The 18,485-nt window shown below is 41.4% G+C and overlaps 2 protein-coding genes across 2 annotated transcripts in view; both read right to left on the bottom strand.

The window, feature by feature from the left end:
• The window catches only part of LOC310863481 (cytochrome c oxidase subunit 6C-1-like), a 47,073-nt gene that overhangs the window by 12,061 nt on the left and 16,527 nt on the right, over nucleotides 1-18,485 (bottom strand). The gene's annotated exons all lie outside the window — the stretch shown is intronic.
• LOC310863478 (serine/threonine-protein kinase 4-like) overlaps nucleotides 1-18,485 on the bottom strand; it is a 37,562-nt gene that overhangs the window by 7,695 nt on the left and 11,382 nt on the right. Inside the window, exons 9-11 of the mRNA XM_083771841.1 lie at nucleotides 17,509-17,640; nucleotides 16,993-17,200; nucleotides 6,414-6,556 (exon numbers count right to left, since the gene is read on the bottom strand). Of these exons, the coding sequence (XP_083627967.1) occupies nucleotides 6,414-6,556; nucleotides 16,993-17,200; nucleotides 17,509-17,640 (483 nt within the window). The remainder of the gene's footprint in view (nucleotides 1-6,413; nucleotides 6,557-16,992; nucleotides 17,201-17,508; nucleotides 17,641-18,485) is intronic.

The following is an 18,485-nucleotide window of genomic DNA, read 5'->3' as shown; positions in this document are numbered from 1 at the left end:
CATACAAGATTTTGTTCGAATTTTTTTTTTTTTTCCAAAAACAAAAATAACCCCTTTTGCTTAAAGAAAAAGGGGTTTTGACGTTATATTGAATACTTTTGCTAGGGACCCCCTGGAACCATGTCAAGGACCCCTTGAGAACCACTCTCCGGTGTACAGTACATCAATGTGTACCGTTAACCCTAGCATCCCTCTTCTGGGGGAGGGAACATTCGCCCAAAATAGCAGATCTACAAGCTCACAACGCATCACAATGTGACTTGTCCACTATGACTACTTCATCTGTCCTCTAATCTCTCCTCCCTCCTATATACAGGTTTAATGTTTGTTTTAGTTCAATGTTTGTTTTAAAAACGCCATTGACAATGAAGGGAAAATGTACGTCATCTTGTCCCTAACACAAACATTAAATGCCATTAACAATAAAGATAATTTAATGTTTGTTTTGTCACCATTTGTTTTACATCACCATTACATCACCTAATCATAGCAACATGAGTTAGACTTTAATATATTAGTCCCTCTCACTTCACACGGGAGTGATTTCTTCTTCATAAATGAATACCCTAATTGATCATACTAACTACAGCGTCACACAAAAACATCAAAAGCAGATCTGCAAGCTCAAAATAGCAAAAGTAGGAGACCTACTTTTGCTATTTTTGAATACGAAAGCTAAAAAGTAACAGTTTTGGACAAGAGGTTTCCACCCGACAGAGACACTATATTTATTAAACAGGCCAAATAAAGTCTAAAATGAAACATTCATAAGCCCGTTTTTTGTAAGTAAACTTAATATTTTAAGCACAGTGTTAAAATGTAGAATATGCATGAGAAAGCTTGTATCATCTTTTGTATTCATTTCTCTCAAATGACAAAATAGCAGAGCTTGCTAGTGACCCAATTCTGTTCGTGTACTGTGGCGACGTTGCTATTGAAGATGATAGCGTGCTCATGACACCTGCCACTGTGAGCTGCATCTATTAAACATGATGGCATGTGTTACTGTTCATGTTCATTCGTTTTACTGTGGTACAGCTAACATGACTTTTTCTGTCATATTGATGTCTGTCTGTCTGTGTGTGTGTGTGTGTGTGTGTGTGTGTGTGTGTGTGTGTGTGTGTGTGTGTGTGTGTGTGTGTGTGTGTGTGTGTGTGTGTGTGTGTGTCAGAGACTGGGCGACACATTATTAAACATAATGAAGTGTGTTTTATACATCAAATGGAAAATAAAAACACTCAGTGTGTGCGGATGTATTACTGTTACTGTGTTGTGTATATAATATATATATGTAACATGGTGTGTTATAGTTATACATCTATTAGCACAAGTGTGCACGGATGCACGCACGCACGCACACTTATCATAGCTAACAGGCTTTTTATCTAATAAAGCAAGACAGAGTCTATTCCCTTTGGGACCAAAGTGAAGCTGTGTAGATTACCTGGCTTCAAAGTGATGCTTAGAGACACAGAAGTGTCAAAAACAAAAGTAACAGTTTGCATAAGACGCTTCCATATCTCTGCAAAAAGAGCCGTTCCTCAGTATTTACATATCGTTTCTGTCGGGCAGAAACCTCTTATCTCCATATCTAAAGTAAACTCATGCCCATCTTGACCATAATACAGCATCACACAAAGTATCAAAAGTAGCACTTCCGCAAGCTCGTCGATCTGCTACTTCTGCTGTTTTTGAACTTGAACGATGAAAAGTAACAGTTTGGACATACTGTATGAGGTTTCCACCTGACAGAGACGATATACTGTATCATGGAGTAGATTAGAACGGTTTAATAAGCGGAGTAAGAGATGGAATACGTCATGTATTGTGGATAAGCTGATGGATCTGAACTGCACTCTTTGAGGAAAGCAGACTTGTGCTTCCCACCTAATGCACCCTGTGTTTTTAAATCAATCAGAGACCATCTTGAATGTGAATGTCAGCGTTTGATCTCACTCCAAAAGTGACTTTTACCAGTCACATTCCTCTCTAATACTCTAACTTAATCGACCCAAAGCCTCTGCTTTCTGTAGGAATTCCTCCTTTACAAAGTAGAGCGGGAGCTCATTGTGTGCTTGAATCCAGTGATTTCATTGCCTGGGATTTTTGCACGCAGCCCCACTATCTCTACAGATGCAGTCTGCCAGCCCGCCTATTAGTCAGGTTCGCTATATGTATATTCATTCGTTACAAATGTTTGGAGATTAGTAAAACTATACATTTTTGGAATCTTCAGAGCATGGGGAATCCAAAAATCGATGTTGGCTTTTGCACAGACACCATTTTTGACGTTCAAAATGGCCGACATAAAATACCCAATTGGTGCCATCTTGGCTTCTAGACAACCTAGAAACTTAATTAAACATGCTAATCCTATGTGTTTTGGGTAAAGGAATCCAATAAAGACCTCAACATTGTGGTCAGGATTAAATAAAAGCAACTACTGTAACAAAGGTAAATGAAAACCATAGTCTTTATATTTGACATACAGCAACTGTATTACATACAGGCGAGTATTCTACTGAAGTTATGGGTTTATCAGATTGAGTTATCAGATTTTCTATATACAGGATGTACTAGAGACTAGACCTATAGCATCCAGGAATATTCTTTCACAGCTCTTCATCACTGTCCAGAGAGTCATTTTAGTCGGCATTCGTCGTTTTCACGTGTCTCCTGCATGAACATTTCTGGGTTTTGCTAGCCATGGTTCACATGACGCTCGTACTTCACGAGTGTCATGGCGCAACTGCAGCCTGTTTTACGCGATCGCTACATTTACATTGTAAACGTGTACATAAACATTCAGATTCCAAATATAAAGTACTCGCCACATTTTTGCTGGTACAGCGATTAGCATTGCTGCATCCCGCGTTGTTTAATAAAAAGCATTTTTATCCGAGCTGTTATTTTGCCATTGGCTTTCAACTACACGCCCCTATCGGTCGGGAGGAGGGTGGCACTCGGTGTGTTCGATATAGGTGCGCTGACCGCCCTGCCAATACAGACTAATAGGCGAGTGCGCTCCCGGTGTGTTATCCGGTGTGCGAATATACTATATTTTAAGATTACAACGTTTCGACAGAAGATGCCTTCTTCAGGGTATGATGGCAGAGGTAGTAGATCTGCTCACATTTATAGAGGTTGGGACAAAGGTGCACTCAATCTGGCTAACACCCAAAGTGGGTAATTGGTTGCTGGCAAAGCGTACTGCCATAAGTGGAGAGTAACCAGGACACTAAGGCACAGTGCGTGACAAAGGTTTTAACACTGGATACAGTGAAGTAATTAAGTAAGTGCCCAATTAAGTGTACAGAAAGGTTGTAGTGAGGGTTAGACTCTCCTTCAGGCAAGTTTTGTACCATCCAACAGACCAAAACTAAATATAACTAGAACTGCACTCTGTCGAGTGCATACTTGCTTGTTGCACACTAGTAGGCCATAAATGGCCAACTAGTGCGCAAGCAGAGCGCGCATGTAATCTTTTCGCCCACCCAACATTTCAGAAATAATATCATGTTGACAACTTATCAAAAGGTATTGATCACACACTGCTATATCTTGCGTTTTAAATATGATCTTTAATCCTGATTTACAATTGTCAGATGTTGTATTACACGAATTACAAAAGTAACCTTCATCCACGAGTCGAATGACCGATTCATCACAAGTTCGACATAAAATCGTTGGCGAATCTTCCAATTTAAACTCAATAATCCTCCCCAAATAACTATATAATATTTCCGTCTCTAAGTCATTTACGTTGTTCATATTAAAAGAAAACTTTTCTGTTGGTTCCTCATTTAATATTACTTTTTTTCCTTCTTTTTCAAACCATAATCTTAATTCTTGAACTTCTGGTATATCAAGCTCACTATATAATATAGTACCTGTATTACTAGTCAGATTCTTTTTGTCATTATAGCTAGTTATGATGGTTCCCTGTAAAATTAAAATAGGGTAAAGAGAACCGGTATCCATGGTTGTGTCTTCTTCCCAAGCTGTATATATAATTTTTGTATTTGATGAATCCAGTAACTGTAATTCCCTTTTTCTACGTGGTCCATTATTTGTAGAAATAGTCTTTACTTCTGAGAAATTAATGCAAATCCCCAATACGTCTATGACACATTTGTCTTCTAACAACTGTATGTCAGGTATCCTGGTGAAATTAAACTTAGGTTTCAAAATTTCCACATCTCTATCAAATACAATAATTTCTGTCCTTGATTTCAGTATAATTTCAAATTTTTCGCGGTCCGTAGAATATTTTGCATTTATTTCTTTAAATTGTCCGTCAGTGATGAAATAACATTGGTTTACTTCAATCAAATTAAAATATTTGTCACATTCTTGAGTAAATCCTGTTACCTTAATTGTTGCTGTACTGTCTGTAATCCGAAAGAAGAAGTATATTCCGTTAGTAAATTTACGTTGTTCACTTTTAGTAACTACCTTTCCACAGATTTTCCATCTTTCACGACTTCCAAATGATAATGAACTTAATGCTGAGATTTTAATTACGGGGTCCTTCTTTATCCTCTTATTTGAAGGTATATCTGTAGATAGTTCCATTGTTTTTCTGTATGTTTCGGTGTGGAGGTGTCCTATTGATCTAGATCTGTGTTTACAACAGGCTTCCGTGTGAAATTGTCAAATGATCTGGAGTGTTGATATGCCCGAGTCTGTCTGCGTCTTCCTCGGAGAGTCCTGGTTTCAATATCTTCCTTCTTTCACTGTGCATAGGATAGCTGAGAGTCTTTGGCTGAGAGTCACCCCAGCTAACTGGTACACCTGAGAGTCTTTCACCCTTTCTAGCCTTCCCCCGTGGACGTGTCAAATGATCTGGATTGTTGATATGTCAGTTTCGGTGTGGAGGTGTCCTATTGATCTAGATCTGTGTTTACAACAGGCTTCCGTGTGAAATTGTCAAATGATCTGGAGTGTTGATATGCCCGAGTCTGTCTGCGTCTTCCTCGGAGAGTCCTGGTTTCAATATCTTCCTTCTTTCACTGTGCATAGGATAGCTGAGAGTCTTTGGCTGAGAGTCACCCCAGCTAACTGGTACACCTGAGAGTCTTTCACCCTTTCTAGCCTTCCCCCGTGGACGTGTCAAATGATCTGGATTGTTGATATGGCCAAGTCTGTCTGCGTCTTTCTCGGAGAGTGTTAAATGACTGAGCTTCTTGCGATATTATAACTTAGTTTTTGCATATATAATTATATACTCGATATATATTTAATTTTGCAAACCACACTAATATTAATAATTATGGTAACATTTTTGACACGTTGTGACTTTTATACATTCCAGAATCATAATGTTGTATTACATACGTCATTACTGAGAGCAGTTATACAATATCTATATACGTATATAGGCATATACTATATACGTATATCTATATACTCTATACTCTATACTGTATAAAGTGTGTAGTTGTAAGTTGATTAGCGGTATTCTGTGATCGGCCTGGTCCAAAAACCGTGACAGCAAAAAAACCGTTCCGCCATTTCAGGACCCCCCCAGAAAAACATCAAATCTGTGCCCGTATTGCTGGACCAATGATGACGAAATGACCATATTTCTTACGTCATCATTTAGAGCTAGTCATACACATACGTGTATGACTAGCTCTAAATGATGACGTAAGAAATACGTGTATGACCAGCTCTAAATGATGACGTAAGAGATATGGTCATTTCGTCATCATTGGTCCAGCAATACGGGCACAGATTTGATGTTTTTCTGGGGGGGTCCTGAAATGGCGGAACGGCTGTCACGACAAATGGACCAGGCCGATCACATTACTTGCGCGCTCTGCTTGCGCAAGTAATTATGCTTGTTGCGTTATCAAGATCAACATTATCCTGATTTGAAATTATTGCAGTGGAACTTCAAGGTTTATAGCGAGTCAGAGATAGGCACAAGATGACCACCTGGACATTTCTCTATTCCTGTGAGGAAATTGTCAACAAATTAAGTTACTCAACATGATCTAAATTCACTGGAGGTTGCTGAAACAGCCAACCGAAGAACAGGTATGGGTGTAATAGCACACTCGAACATCGAACAACTACACAGTACACAGTACTGTACAGTACCAACCACATTATGCTATAATGATAGATATCTTAGCCTACAGGTCCTTGCAGACCGGACGCTTTTTTCGGAAAACCGGCGGAAAAACGCAGCTAGAAATCCGAAAAACGCAGCAGTGTGCAAGAACCTTACCCTCTGTGTTTCTCTTTGCCGTTTTCTTTTCTCTTTCTGAAAACAACCTAAACTAATTTCACCCACTTCTTTATGCCTGTGATATAACAATGAGTTGATACCAATTCCACCCAGACAGTGGATTTTAGAATCCATCAGCCACAACAATGGGGCTTACTGTAACCAGTACTGTACTCACCACCTCCAGGTCTCCCTCCGTAGCTTGCTTGTTGTTTCCTCGTCCTCCTCCTGCTGCGTCGTTGTGACTGTTGGCCTCCTTCTCTTTCTGTTCAAAGTAGTCCATGAAGGACGCCTTCACCGGCTGCATGGTCTCATCTCTCCCTGGACACACAAGAGAATGCAAGCCACACAGTGTTGGTACAGCACATTTCAGAGTATACGCAATTCAAAGTGCTTTACGAGGCACAAACAAGCTTGAGACAGATTCTAAATCAGTAGTTCTCACACTTTCAAGATGTTGAAAAATAGCCAAAAAATAGCCAAAGTGAACAGTCTTTGAAGCTTTATACGTGTGACAAAAAAGGACATTTTAATTGTATTAAATAACGGTTACATTTAAACAGGTGTTAACTACAGATAATAATCTATAGTATAATTCAAGCAACCAACTAAAATTACTGCAATAAAGATATCAGGAAGTGCACGGTCAAATCTATAGTGCATGTTTAGAATGGAAGAGCGAGAGTATCCACCAAGGTTATGGACTCGAATAGAATTTCTAATACAGCAGGTACGTAGATAAGGTGTTGTAAATGCCCTTTTCCATAATGTCCGACACAATGGCCTCTAGCTTTGTTTACCTTTTGTAGTTAACAACATCAATCATTGCAGCTTTCTTTGTAGATCTAATTTCAGATCTCTTTGGCAGAGGTCTTAAACTGTGGTTGGAGTGGAAGCTTGCCTGCTGCTCAGACTTCTGAATAATACAGTCACCTTTTCAAAATGAATGACTTCATTGCTGACTGCTCCTTAGTTCATTTCCATGATAATAATATTTATTTTCAACAATTTCCAACATTAACCAGCAAGACGTCTGAGGGCGAGGTCGTGTGCAAGCATCCGCCTCGTTGACGGCAGACTGCTGGGCGACCGCTGGCGCTTTGGCATGGGGGATCAGACCAACTTGGAATGAATTCTGTACTGGCCATATAAGGAGCGTGTGTTGAGTGTACAGGGTACAGTATACGGAGATCTAGTCGGTAGCGGGGACATTCTCTTGAGTGTACAGGGTTTGATGAGAGCCCAGGTAGGGCCGGGCCTTAATTTTCGGGCCTGTTGAGAACTCTAGTTTTCGCCGCCTGTCGGGTGCGGCTGCACTAATAACTTTGGGGCAGGCCCGTCTAGAGTTTGAATGGACAGGTATAAGTCAAAAGGGAGACATCAAAAAGGAGGGATGGATGGGGAAGGAAGGAAGGATCAACATATGGAATGTCAGAACAGGTTCTGACATATATCCATATATGGAGATCTAAGGGTTTGAGTTGAGTTGCCGGCCAATATTACTGACATCAGGGATTCTGCATATATGGGCAGATCCCATAGGTTGCATTTACTATGACATCAGGGATCTCCATTCATGATGATATCACGTGATGTCATGATGGCCTGGGCTGGGCAGTGGGCACCATATGTGTGATGTCATGGTGACCCGGGCACCATATAGGCCTATGGGGGCTTGCCTGGGGTGACCAACCAACCAACCAACACACACATTGACGGGAAATGCTAGATTCCATAGTTAACTGCGACCTGTGGTCGCAAGAAAGGCTAGTGGCTAGGTCTGTCACAATTATTAATGATGATAATAATAATAATACTTTATTTGTATAGCACCTTGTAACAGTGAATAAGGCAATACAGTGAGGAACATGAATAATAACAACAAGGATTTTAAAAGTGTAGAAGACTAGAAGTAGGTCTTGAGCTGTGCTATAAAAATGTCTACAGAGTCTGCCTGTCGAAGGTATAATGGGAGTTTGTTCCATGCCGTTGGCCTGAAGAAGCAGAAAGCTGCTTCACCGTGTTTCTTAGTTAGTGTTTTTTGAGGCACATCGAGCAGACCAGCATTGGAGGGCCTGATGGGGCGGTTCAGGACATAACTAGGCAGGCAGTCATGTAGGTAGGATGGTGCGAGACCATTGAGAGTTTTATAAACAAGTTAAAAACAACCGGGAGCCAATGTAGTGAAGCTAAAACTGGAGTAATATGTTTTCTCATCTTAGCTTTAGTTAAAACTCTGGCTGCCGCATATTTAACAAGTTGTAATCTGTCAGCTGTTTTCTTTGGCAGGACAGAAAAGTGCATTGCAGTAATCAAGCTGAGAGAAAACAAAGGCATGGATCAGCGTTTTTGCATCTTACAATGACAGATAGGCACAATATTTCTAGGACGAAAGAAGGCAATCTTGATAACCTGATTAGTGTGTGTATTAAATCAATAATAATGACCCTCAAGTTCTTTACTGTACTGTTACTTTCTACAATCAGGTTACCAAGTCTACTTATTGATTCTTTCTGCTCACTAGAACCAATTATGAGAACTGCTGTCTTATACTCATAAAAGGAACACAGACAGGCAGGCAGACAAACAGACACACACAACGGGTACAAGGGATATTGCATATAACGGGGTGGGCACGCATTTCCAACTTACATCGTTCCTGAGTAGCCTATATATATATGACAGTTTATTTGATTCAGTCTTAATATCGATTTCTAATTTAGTCTACACAGTGGCTTTTAGCTTTCTCAGCATATTACTCAACAGAAGTGCATGAGACATTGAGGCAACCAAATGGCTTCTTTATCGATTCTCTCTTTTCCGCCAACAATATGGAGAATCCAACCTCACAAATACTTCCTAGTGTATAAGAAACAAGCAGCATGTCTTGCACGCTCCTGTCTGCATTCCTAATTCTACTACAGTAAGAGTAAGGCATCCTGCCCCATACATTAGTACAGTTCAGTGCCTGATGCATGGCTTTAATAACCTGCGCTGCTGTGGGCGAGAGTGCTTTTTGACAAAACATCGAGTCTATAGAGAAAGATTCCCTTGTGCTGACATCAAGTATACTGTACTGGCATTTAGTATTATCCAACATTATTAAAAAGGCAGCACAGCTACTGCGGGGGAAATCCAAGTCTCCAGGGAGGTGGATTTAATGTATATATAATGCAATAATAATGTTAAGGCATTATTTCTAATGACTGACTATTATATTCACTATACCCTGCTGGGTTGTAGGAAGTGGTTGTGCAAGAGTAAAATGTGTCTCTGTGGTCTGATTACTATAATTTTGAAAATATCCATCAATCTTCAACTGCTTATCCGTAGTCAGGTCGCGGATGCAACAGCTCCACCAGAGAGCTCCAGACTTCCCTCTCCAAAGCAACATTAGTAACTTCCTCCTGGGGGATCCTGAGGCGTTCCAAGGCCAGTGAGTACTCTCCATCTGCACCTTGGTCTGCCCTGGGTCTCCTCCCAGTGGGACGTGCATCGAGGACCTCCCTAGGGAGACGCTCGGGAGGCATCCCAACCACCGCTCGAGATGCCCGAAGTCCCGAACCACCTAAGCTGGCTCCTTTCCAGGCGAAGAAGCAGCGACTCTACCCCGAGTCTCTCTCGTGTGACTGAACTTCTCACCCTACCTCTAAGGGAGATGCCACCCGTCGGAGAAAACTCATTTTGGCCGCTTGTGTTCGCAACCTTATTCTTTCGGTCATGACCCACACTTCATCATCATAGGTGAGAGTAGGAACGAAGATTGCTCGGTAGACAGAGCTTTGCCTTCTGGCTCAGCTCTCACTTTTCTTTATTCTTTTTATCCCATGATTTTGTAACCCATTTTTCACCCCTGTGTCTCACTTTTTGAGTGGTGCAACCACTCCTACAACCAGCAATGTCTGTGTGTCTGTCTATGTGACCCGTGTGTCTGTGTTCACCTATCTATGTGACGTTAATGAGCACCAGTATAATGAGTACCAGTAGGGGCGCTGTTGTGCGCTGTTATGCCAGAAACAGAGAGAGAGTGCTGCAGTTGCCTGCTAATGAGAGAGAGAGAAAGAGGGGGGGGGGTTGCACCACTCAGTTCACACAGGTGTGAGTTTCCCTGGTTGGACGTAGCGCGTGGAAGGAACACGTTATTCCAACCAGTTCCTTTCCCCTCCATCAGGCACCCCGGCTGGCCAGGGGGAGGCAGTTTAGAGACCAGGATTACTGCATGTTTTTTGTGAGGGAACCTACCCTAGGGGACATGGGGAGAACATGCAAACTCCACACAGAAGGGCCCTTTTGCCAACCCCGCCTCAGGTATGGGCACTGATGACGCGGAGGAGGAGACACGCCGCCAGCACCCACAGCGTCCCGAGCAGGAATAGAACCCAGGACCTTCTAGCTGTGAGGCGACAGCACTACCAACTGTGCCACCGTGCCCCCACAAAGTAATTACGTTTTTATTTTTATGGACTTTTGATATAAAAAAAACACACAAAAACGAGAATTGTCCCATTTTTTTGGTATCCATTGTTAGGTATGCCCATATAATGATCACGGATATGGTCTAAACGTGTGAAAAACTTATTTTTCATTTCATTACACCTTTAAAAAAGTACCGCAGACTATACAACAATATGACGTAGTACATGCACAAAGTGCGCATAGCACTGGTGCCTGGTCATTGGCGCCAAGCAGAGCATGGGCTCACATCCGTTTATTAGCTGGACATTTAGCTGGAGAACGGAAGACGATAATAAATTGTTTAACTGCTACGTAGGTATGGATGCTATAAATGTCAATGCAGCAGTTGCGGCGAGTGAGGAGGTTTTATATGTGCTTCCCCACTCAAAATTACTCAAAGTTAGGCACGCCTGCACACAGTACTGCATATCAGATTGAAAAGCAATCTTCAAAATAGTATAGTATGTGACTGTGTTGCATAGCCAAAAAGCCACTTGTCAAGATGTCATATATTTTTATGTGTGCTTGATGTTTAGGAAGCTAAAGTGTTTTCTTGTAAAATGATTCTAGGGGAAGATTTTATTGTGCCAATGTAAGGCCATCTTTGAGGGCAATCATAAGCTCCCACACTTAATAAATAAGTTGTGTTTATGAAAGATAAAATTTAAGAAGATATTTGGCCTGTACACTATATGTTTGGTGGAACTCAGTGCCTCTCAAACCTCTACACGTCAAGGACTTCCAAATGACCATATTTTGACAATATTTTATACCATAAAAGATATTGTGTGTACAATATTTGAAAAATGGTCAATCAAGTGAGCCTGTATTTTGGCTATTTTCATGCATAGGGTCAACGTGATTTTGATGCCATATTAACAAATGTACCAGGCAGGGACCCCCAGGAACCCCCTCAAGGACCCCTGGTGGCCCCCAGGGTCCACTTTGAGAACCACTGCCCTAGCCTCTGGCATAAATCTTTTTTTAATTTATAAAGTATAATGTATGTGTCTCTTTTAAGATAATTAATAGCCGTCCATTTCCTCTCCAGCTAAGTGGCTAGAACTGTCAGCTCACTGCAAGTGCTTCCTGGATTCAATCCTTAAAGCTGGCCAATTCCATTCAGTGTCATAATTCTGACCATGTTCAGTGTGTGCACTGGTTCTCAATGTGGAAGCTAAATGACTGGTAGTTGGGAACTAAATATGCCCTTGTGGTTGTGTTACTCCCACCCATAAAGGGCTTGAGTTAACTCAGATTGGAGTTAAATTATTTAGGATTTTAAAGTGTGTACTGGGGTCCCAGAGCTACAAATCGTTATCAAATGAGGGTCTGTGGCCTAGTTCATATCAAACTGTGGGTCTTTAAAACTAAAAAAGGTTGTGAATCACTGAATGCATTTTTATACTTAGTCGTGTGCCAGTGTCGCTCACTGCGAATAGCCGATCTGCAAGCTCACAAGCTTAGCACTGAAATGCTTGTGAGCTTGTACAGGACTAGGTCTGATATTTATTTTGTGCACGACCTGACGTGCAACCAAATATAAATCAGGCATTATGTTTACAAGCCAAGAGAAAGTGTCTTTCTCTTGGCTTGTAAACATAATGCTGGCCTCTATGAATACAAATGACTGAAATAATCAGCCGTGGTGATTGAGAACTTTAATCCATGGGTTCAAGGGCGTATACTAGTATGCTATCCTCATAGGTCCTCTGCACACATTGTAACGATCTGTTCTTTCTAGGTCTTAAAGTATACTGATGTGTGTTGCTGTGAAGTTTCTACACCAGAGAGGTTTAAAGCAGTGGTTTAATGTGGGGTCCATGGAGGGGGTTCCAGGGGGTCTCCAGCAAAAGTAGTTAAAACAGCATCACATAAAGTGGTTAAAATTACCACTTTAGGTGTGTTGGCTATTCAAAAATAGCAGCTCGTAAATGTGCTATTTTTTGAAACATTTTGTGTGTACATCTTCTCTTCTGGGGGTCCCTGGCAAAAGACGCTTCAGATGGGAGTCCGTGGCCAAATAATTATCAATTAAACAGTTTTTATTATTTTGTTCTGTAAAGCGACTTTGGGTACCTTGAAAAGCGCTATATCGAAGAAGTTTATAAAAAAGTTTGAGAACCACTGGTTTAAAAAGCATGCTCTTGTGCTGTTACATCAGTAACGGTGTGCATACTGTGACGTACACCATTCACCTCAAGCCAAATGCCTGTTTAATGAATTGTACTTGGTGGTGTTTGTGATCGTGATTGATGTTCCCTAAGTGTGAACCTATTTGTAAGTCTGGGTGTTGTTGGCCATGTATTATACGGGTGATCTATCAAAGTTGTCTCCAAAGTTATTTGCACGTTTTTTGGAATGAGAAAATACTAGTCGCAAATACGCTTGTGGCCACGTCGCAAAAATCATTGCTGTGGAAACAGATATTTGTTGAAACTCTGAGCACCTCGGCACTTGTGTGTGATAGACATCAGACATATCAAAAATGTACTATTGCAACTCTCTCCTTAATGGCATACCGACATGTGCACTTAAGCCTCTCAAATTGATCCCGAACACTGCAGCTCGCTTTGACTTCAAACAGCCAAAATTCTCACATGTCTCCCCCCTTCTCCACTCCCTCCATTGGCTCCCGGTCGCTGCCTTCAGCGAGTACAAAACTCTGATGCTGGCCTTCAAAGCAACCAAAGGTATGGCACCACCACCATATCTTGCAAGTCTGATCGGACCCTACAAACCCTCCCGCAGACTCAGATCAGCCAACGCAGGGAAGCTGGAAGAAATGAGCATCGCGCCTGTCACAGACATGTGCGGAGCAAGTTCACTCAGGAAACCTCAGTGCAGTCGCTGCCGGACGTTATTGGGCCACCTCAGCATCACGCTCTCATTCACATGATTCAGTCAGCCAATCACACACTCACTCCATCTTCATACCGGCTATTTAAACTGGAAGGGTTTGCACTCCTCCTCCTGCTTGCTTGCTTGCTGTATACAACCTGCTGTTCACCCTCCTCCACCCCAGCTACCACCTGTCGTTTTGGATCTACTGTTTAGGTATGGGGGATTCGGAGTCCCTATGGTCGTGACTGATGAGCTTGATCTGAGTACCTAAAAAGCAGATCAAATACATCGCCAAACCATAATGAATATATTGCTCATTTGATATTCAATAAATATATATTCCATCCATTCTTGAGTTGTCCTGACTGAAGTACATTCACTAGTAAAAACGTTCCACACGTCCCAAACTATTCTCCCTTCTGGCTATGGAATGCACTTCCCATTGCAATCAGAACTGCAGACTCACTCCCAACCTTCCGCCGTAGTCTGAAAACCCACCTCTTCAGACTCCATCCGTCAGTAGCACTTGCTCTAGCCTTGACGACCTTACAGGCATATGCAAAGGCTCAATTTATGTAACTTGAATAGCATTTAATGCAGACATAGCACTCTATTGTGTATACGCATTGTTTCATTATATTCCACTGTTAGGTTCTTAGCTTAAGTATGATTCTTGATGACTACTTTTATGTATTTGACGTATTACCATGTTTTTGCTTTTGCTTACTGTAAATCACTATGGATTAAGAGCGTCTGCTAAATGCCTAAATTGTATATTGTTATAGGCAAGTTAAAGCACCATTCTGTCGCAAGGACTCGGAGTTGCAAGTAGTTGCATGTTATTGTTGCAAGGAGTTGCATGGCGAATCATTGGTGTGGTTGTTTGGTCTTTTAACTTTTCAGATGACTAAAATATGACTAAAACTAAATTACATTTTATTGAAACAACTAGGACTAACTACATCAAAATGTGCTGTCAAAATTAACACTACATGAGACTACACTGTCTCCCTGGTCTATTTTAAACCAGTGATTTAGACACTGATTAAAAGAACCTTCCACTGTTTAAAGTGTCTCTTCTTGTAGGATGGACGGGGAAGAGAATGCCAGCTAAGTGTAGCTTTGAGTAATTGGCAAATTAAATCCATGTATTCGCCAAAGCAAAACATTGCAGGGCCGGGGACTGTGCTGGAGACAGAGTACGACTACTAAATAATTTATCAGAGGCTACATTATGGTTCATTTGAATTGCATTTAAAACGAACACGGGCTAAATTTGGTTAGAGCTATATTCAATAGAGCGTCGCAGTCCCTCCCCCTTTCAGAACAACGAGTGGCATAGGAAATGAAAACGCAATGCATTTCCCCATAGGCAGTTCTTATTTAATTTATTTAAAGACCTTTTAAGTGTCGTACGAAGCCAACTCTTGTCGTGACAAATCATGACAACACACACAATATTTTGGACCAAACAAATAATTACAAAGAAGAAAAACAACAAAAAAAGTGTTGTAACCTGCCGTTTTTTTCTACTTTCTAATTCTTTGTTTGGCCCGAAAAATTGTGTGTGTTGTCATGATTTGTCACGACAAGAGTTGGCTTCGTACGACGCTTAAAAGGTCTTTAAATAAATTAAATAAGAACTGCCTATGGGGAAATGCATTGCGTTTTAATTTCCTGGGCCACTCGTTGTTCTGAAAGGGGGAGGGACTGCGACGCTCTATACTGCTGCTGTCTGTGTAGGTATGCACTTTTCACGGTCCGTTGTATAAAGATGACTTTTGGGCAGTTTGTGTTGTTGTTGTTGTTGTTCCCATGTATCCTTGCACATTAACCCATTAAGACCAGAGGCCGATTCTGTAAATGCCTTCTAAATCACTAGTTCAAAAGCTGAGGGCTAACCGAGGACCCCGTTGCGGTTAATGAGTCAACCTGCATATCTGTGCATGTTTATAAGAGAGAGAGCAAGTCTGTCAGTAATAGGCAGAGAAACAGAGAAGACACACAGAGTGTGTGTGTGTGTGTCCGATGGCTAATCAGAGAAGACACACAAAGGCTTCTTCTGATTGTACATCGCCATTAGTAAGGATCAATAATCTGATTTAATACATTATGCTGAAAACACACACACACACACACACACACACACACACACACACAATCACACACACACACACACACACACACACACACACACACACACTCGTATTACTATACTAATCTTAGAAAACAGCTGACAATTGTGTGTGACATTGCCGCACAATGTATAAAGTACAACACACTGGCACAGCAGGCACACACATGCACGCAAACGGGCACACAGTCACACACAGTGCTTATGGAAAGACTTTTCTTCTAAATGTTCGTATGTTAATGTGGTTTAAACTGCAGGAAATGAAGATCCATGCTTGCTAACACAATACAAGAACATTAGACTGGAGACTGGTGTGTGTGTGTGTGTGTGTGTGTGTGTGTGTGTGTGTGTGTGTGTGCCTGTGTAATGTAGGCTAATGTCTGTAATCATGTCCTGTATAGTGCTTGGTGTGAAATGTGAGTATCTTAAGTACTACCAATTTTAACAAACAAAAAAACATTGTTTTAACCAAAATATCACTACCCTAAAATGAAGCATTATAGTTTATAGTATACCTTTAATACATAGCAGTGCTCTTCAGTAGTGGAGTCATTTTAGAAAAAAATATTGTCTAATTATTATCTTCTGGGTGTGACTTGTCACTGATGAGCATGCATACATACCAGCACATAGTAGACACCTACACCAATACTCTAACAGACATAGTGTGAATGTGCCCCCTAGTGGCTATACAAATAAGTGCAGTGTGATTGCTTTCCAGAAGGTTTCATATTCAGGGTTGGGGGGAAATGGGAAGTAAGAGAACCAATGGTTCCTGAGCCACATGGCCAATAGGGCAGAAGCCTATCTCCTGATTTTGTAACATGTACAGCAGTACAGTACACCCCCTGGACATGATGCTAGTAGCAGGGATTTGTCCCCAATTATCAGTGCAGGAATTGGCCATGCTATTTCGAGTGCATAATAAAATGACATCTGACAAATATTTGGGCTCTTGTGATGTATTTTATAAATGTGGACTCAAATAAAGTCCATGGAGTGGACCCCCAGGGGTCATTGAGGGGGTTCCTGGGGCTCCCCAGCAGCATCACAATAACATTTTAACCACTTAACCCATATATTACACTTTGGCTTTTCAAATATATAGCATATCTACAAGCTCACAGTGCGTCGTTTTATGCTCTGCAAGCTTGTGCATCTGCTAAAATGTTTGGAAACTTTTGAATAATATTTTTAACATAAATCTTCTCATCTCATTTTCAGATTTAGTGTCAAAACTAAAAGATGTCATTCGCGGTGTGAGCTTTAAAAACAAAAAAGACATCTTTGGCATGGGTTTGTATTGAGTTAAACAGCGTCTTACTCTTCATGGTGCCGCAGTCCTCGCCATCCTCCTCGTCAGAGTTGATGACCATGGTGCCGAGCTGGGACCGCATGGTTCCCGTGTCTTCATCATCGTGCTCTATCATGGTGCGGGCCGTCCCGCCCATGGAAGAGAGGGAGCGGACAGTCCCGGAGTCCCCTGTCCCACCCGCCATCACCATGGTCCCCATGTCCACCTCGTCCTCGTCCTGCAACACGGGAGAGGAGTCACTAAAACTATGACCATGAATGTTTGTCAACTACCTTTTGTCACTGACGAAAACCTCATTTAAAAAAAGAAAATAACATTTAGTCAACAAATACAAACTAGACTAAATGTTAGGGATGGCACTGTATATTCCCCCAACGGCTAGTCTACAAGGGGTTATTTTTTCAGAATTGGAATGTGTGATTTTAATTATTATTATGTGTATGCATTGCAAGCTACTGCTAACCATCTTTGCTTCGTTCCACATACAAGCATCTAAAGTATGCGTGTGTGTGTGAGCATACTCACAGAGTTGTCATCATCCTCTGCGTCCAGTTCTCTCTGTTCAGCTTCCTCCTGTTTCTTCAGCTTGATGTCCATGGCGTCCGTTATCAGAGCTCTGAGGATGGAGTTGGACTTGGCCGAGCGGATGAAGGGATGCTGTCAAAAACAATAGAAAGAGAGGAAATGGCATGAACACCGTCTCTGTCCAGCACCGTTACTTTGAGGATAATATATAGCAATATATAGCAAAAGTAGCAGATCTACAAGCTGCAAAGAAGCCAGTGGATTAAAAAAAATACCTATTTTACATTTCCTGAAAAGTAACAGTTTTGGACATACTGTTCATGGTTTCCAGTGAAGATCTACTATGTGGTTTATTTAAAAAAATAGGAATTAAAAAATCCAAAAAGGTAGCACATCCAAAAATTAAACAAGCGGGGGACAAGGTACTCACATTTCCATTTATTTATTGGCACACACCAAAATGGAACGCTAACGCGTTTCGGCTATGCAGCCTTCATCAGAGCATGCTCTGATGAAGGCTGCATAGCTTTTGTTGTAGGCTGCATAGCTTTTGATGTATACTTAATTTGGGTTTGGCACTCCACTGAAAGCCATTGCTGATGCGCAACCTCTTTTTCACATTTATGTGGTTTTATTTGTTACCTGTAGTAACTGTGTGGCGGTAGCTCTGTGTTCAGGGTTCTATTGTTACCTGTAGTAACTGTGTGGCGGTAGCTCTGTGTTCAGGGTTCCATTGTTACCTGTAGTAACTGTGTGGTGGTAGCTCTGTGTTCAGGGTTCTATTGTTACCTGTAGTAACTGTGTGGTGGTAGCTCTGTGTTCAGGGTTCCATTGTTACCTGTAGTAACTGTGTGGTGGTAGCTCTGTGTTCAGGGTTCTATTGTTACCTGTAGTAACTGTGTGGTGGTAGCTCTGTGTTCAGGGTTCCATTGTTACCTGTAGTAACTGTGTGGTGGTAGCTCTGTGTTCAGGGTTCT

Source organism: Protomyctophum parallelum (genome assembly GCF_964188405.1).
Source record: "Protomyctophum parallelum genome assembly, chromosome: 8".
In the NCBI taxonomy this organism is placed as follows: Eukaryota; Metazoa; Chordata; class Actinopteri; order Myctophiformes; family Myctophidae; genus Protomyctophum; species Protomyctophum parallelum.
Note: the sequence above shows the minus strand (reverse complement) of the source record. Positions and strands in the feature narration are given on the sequence as shown.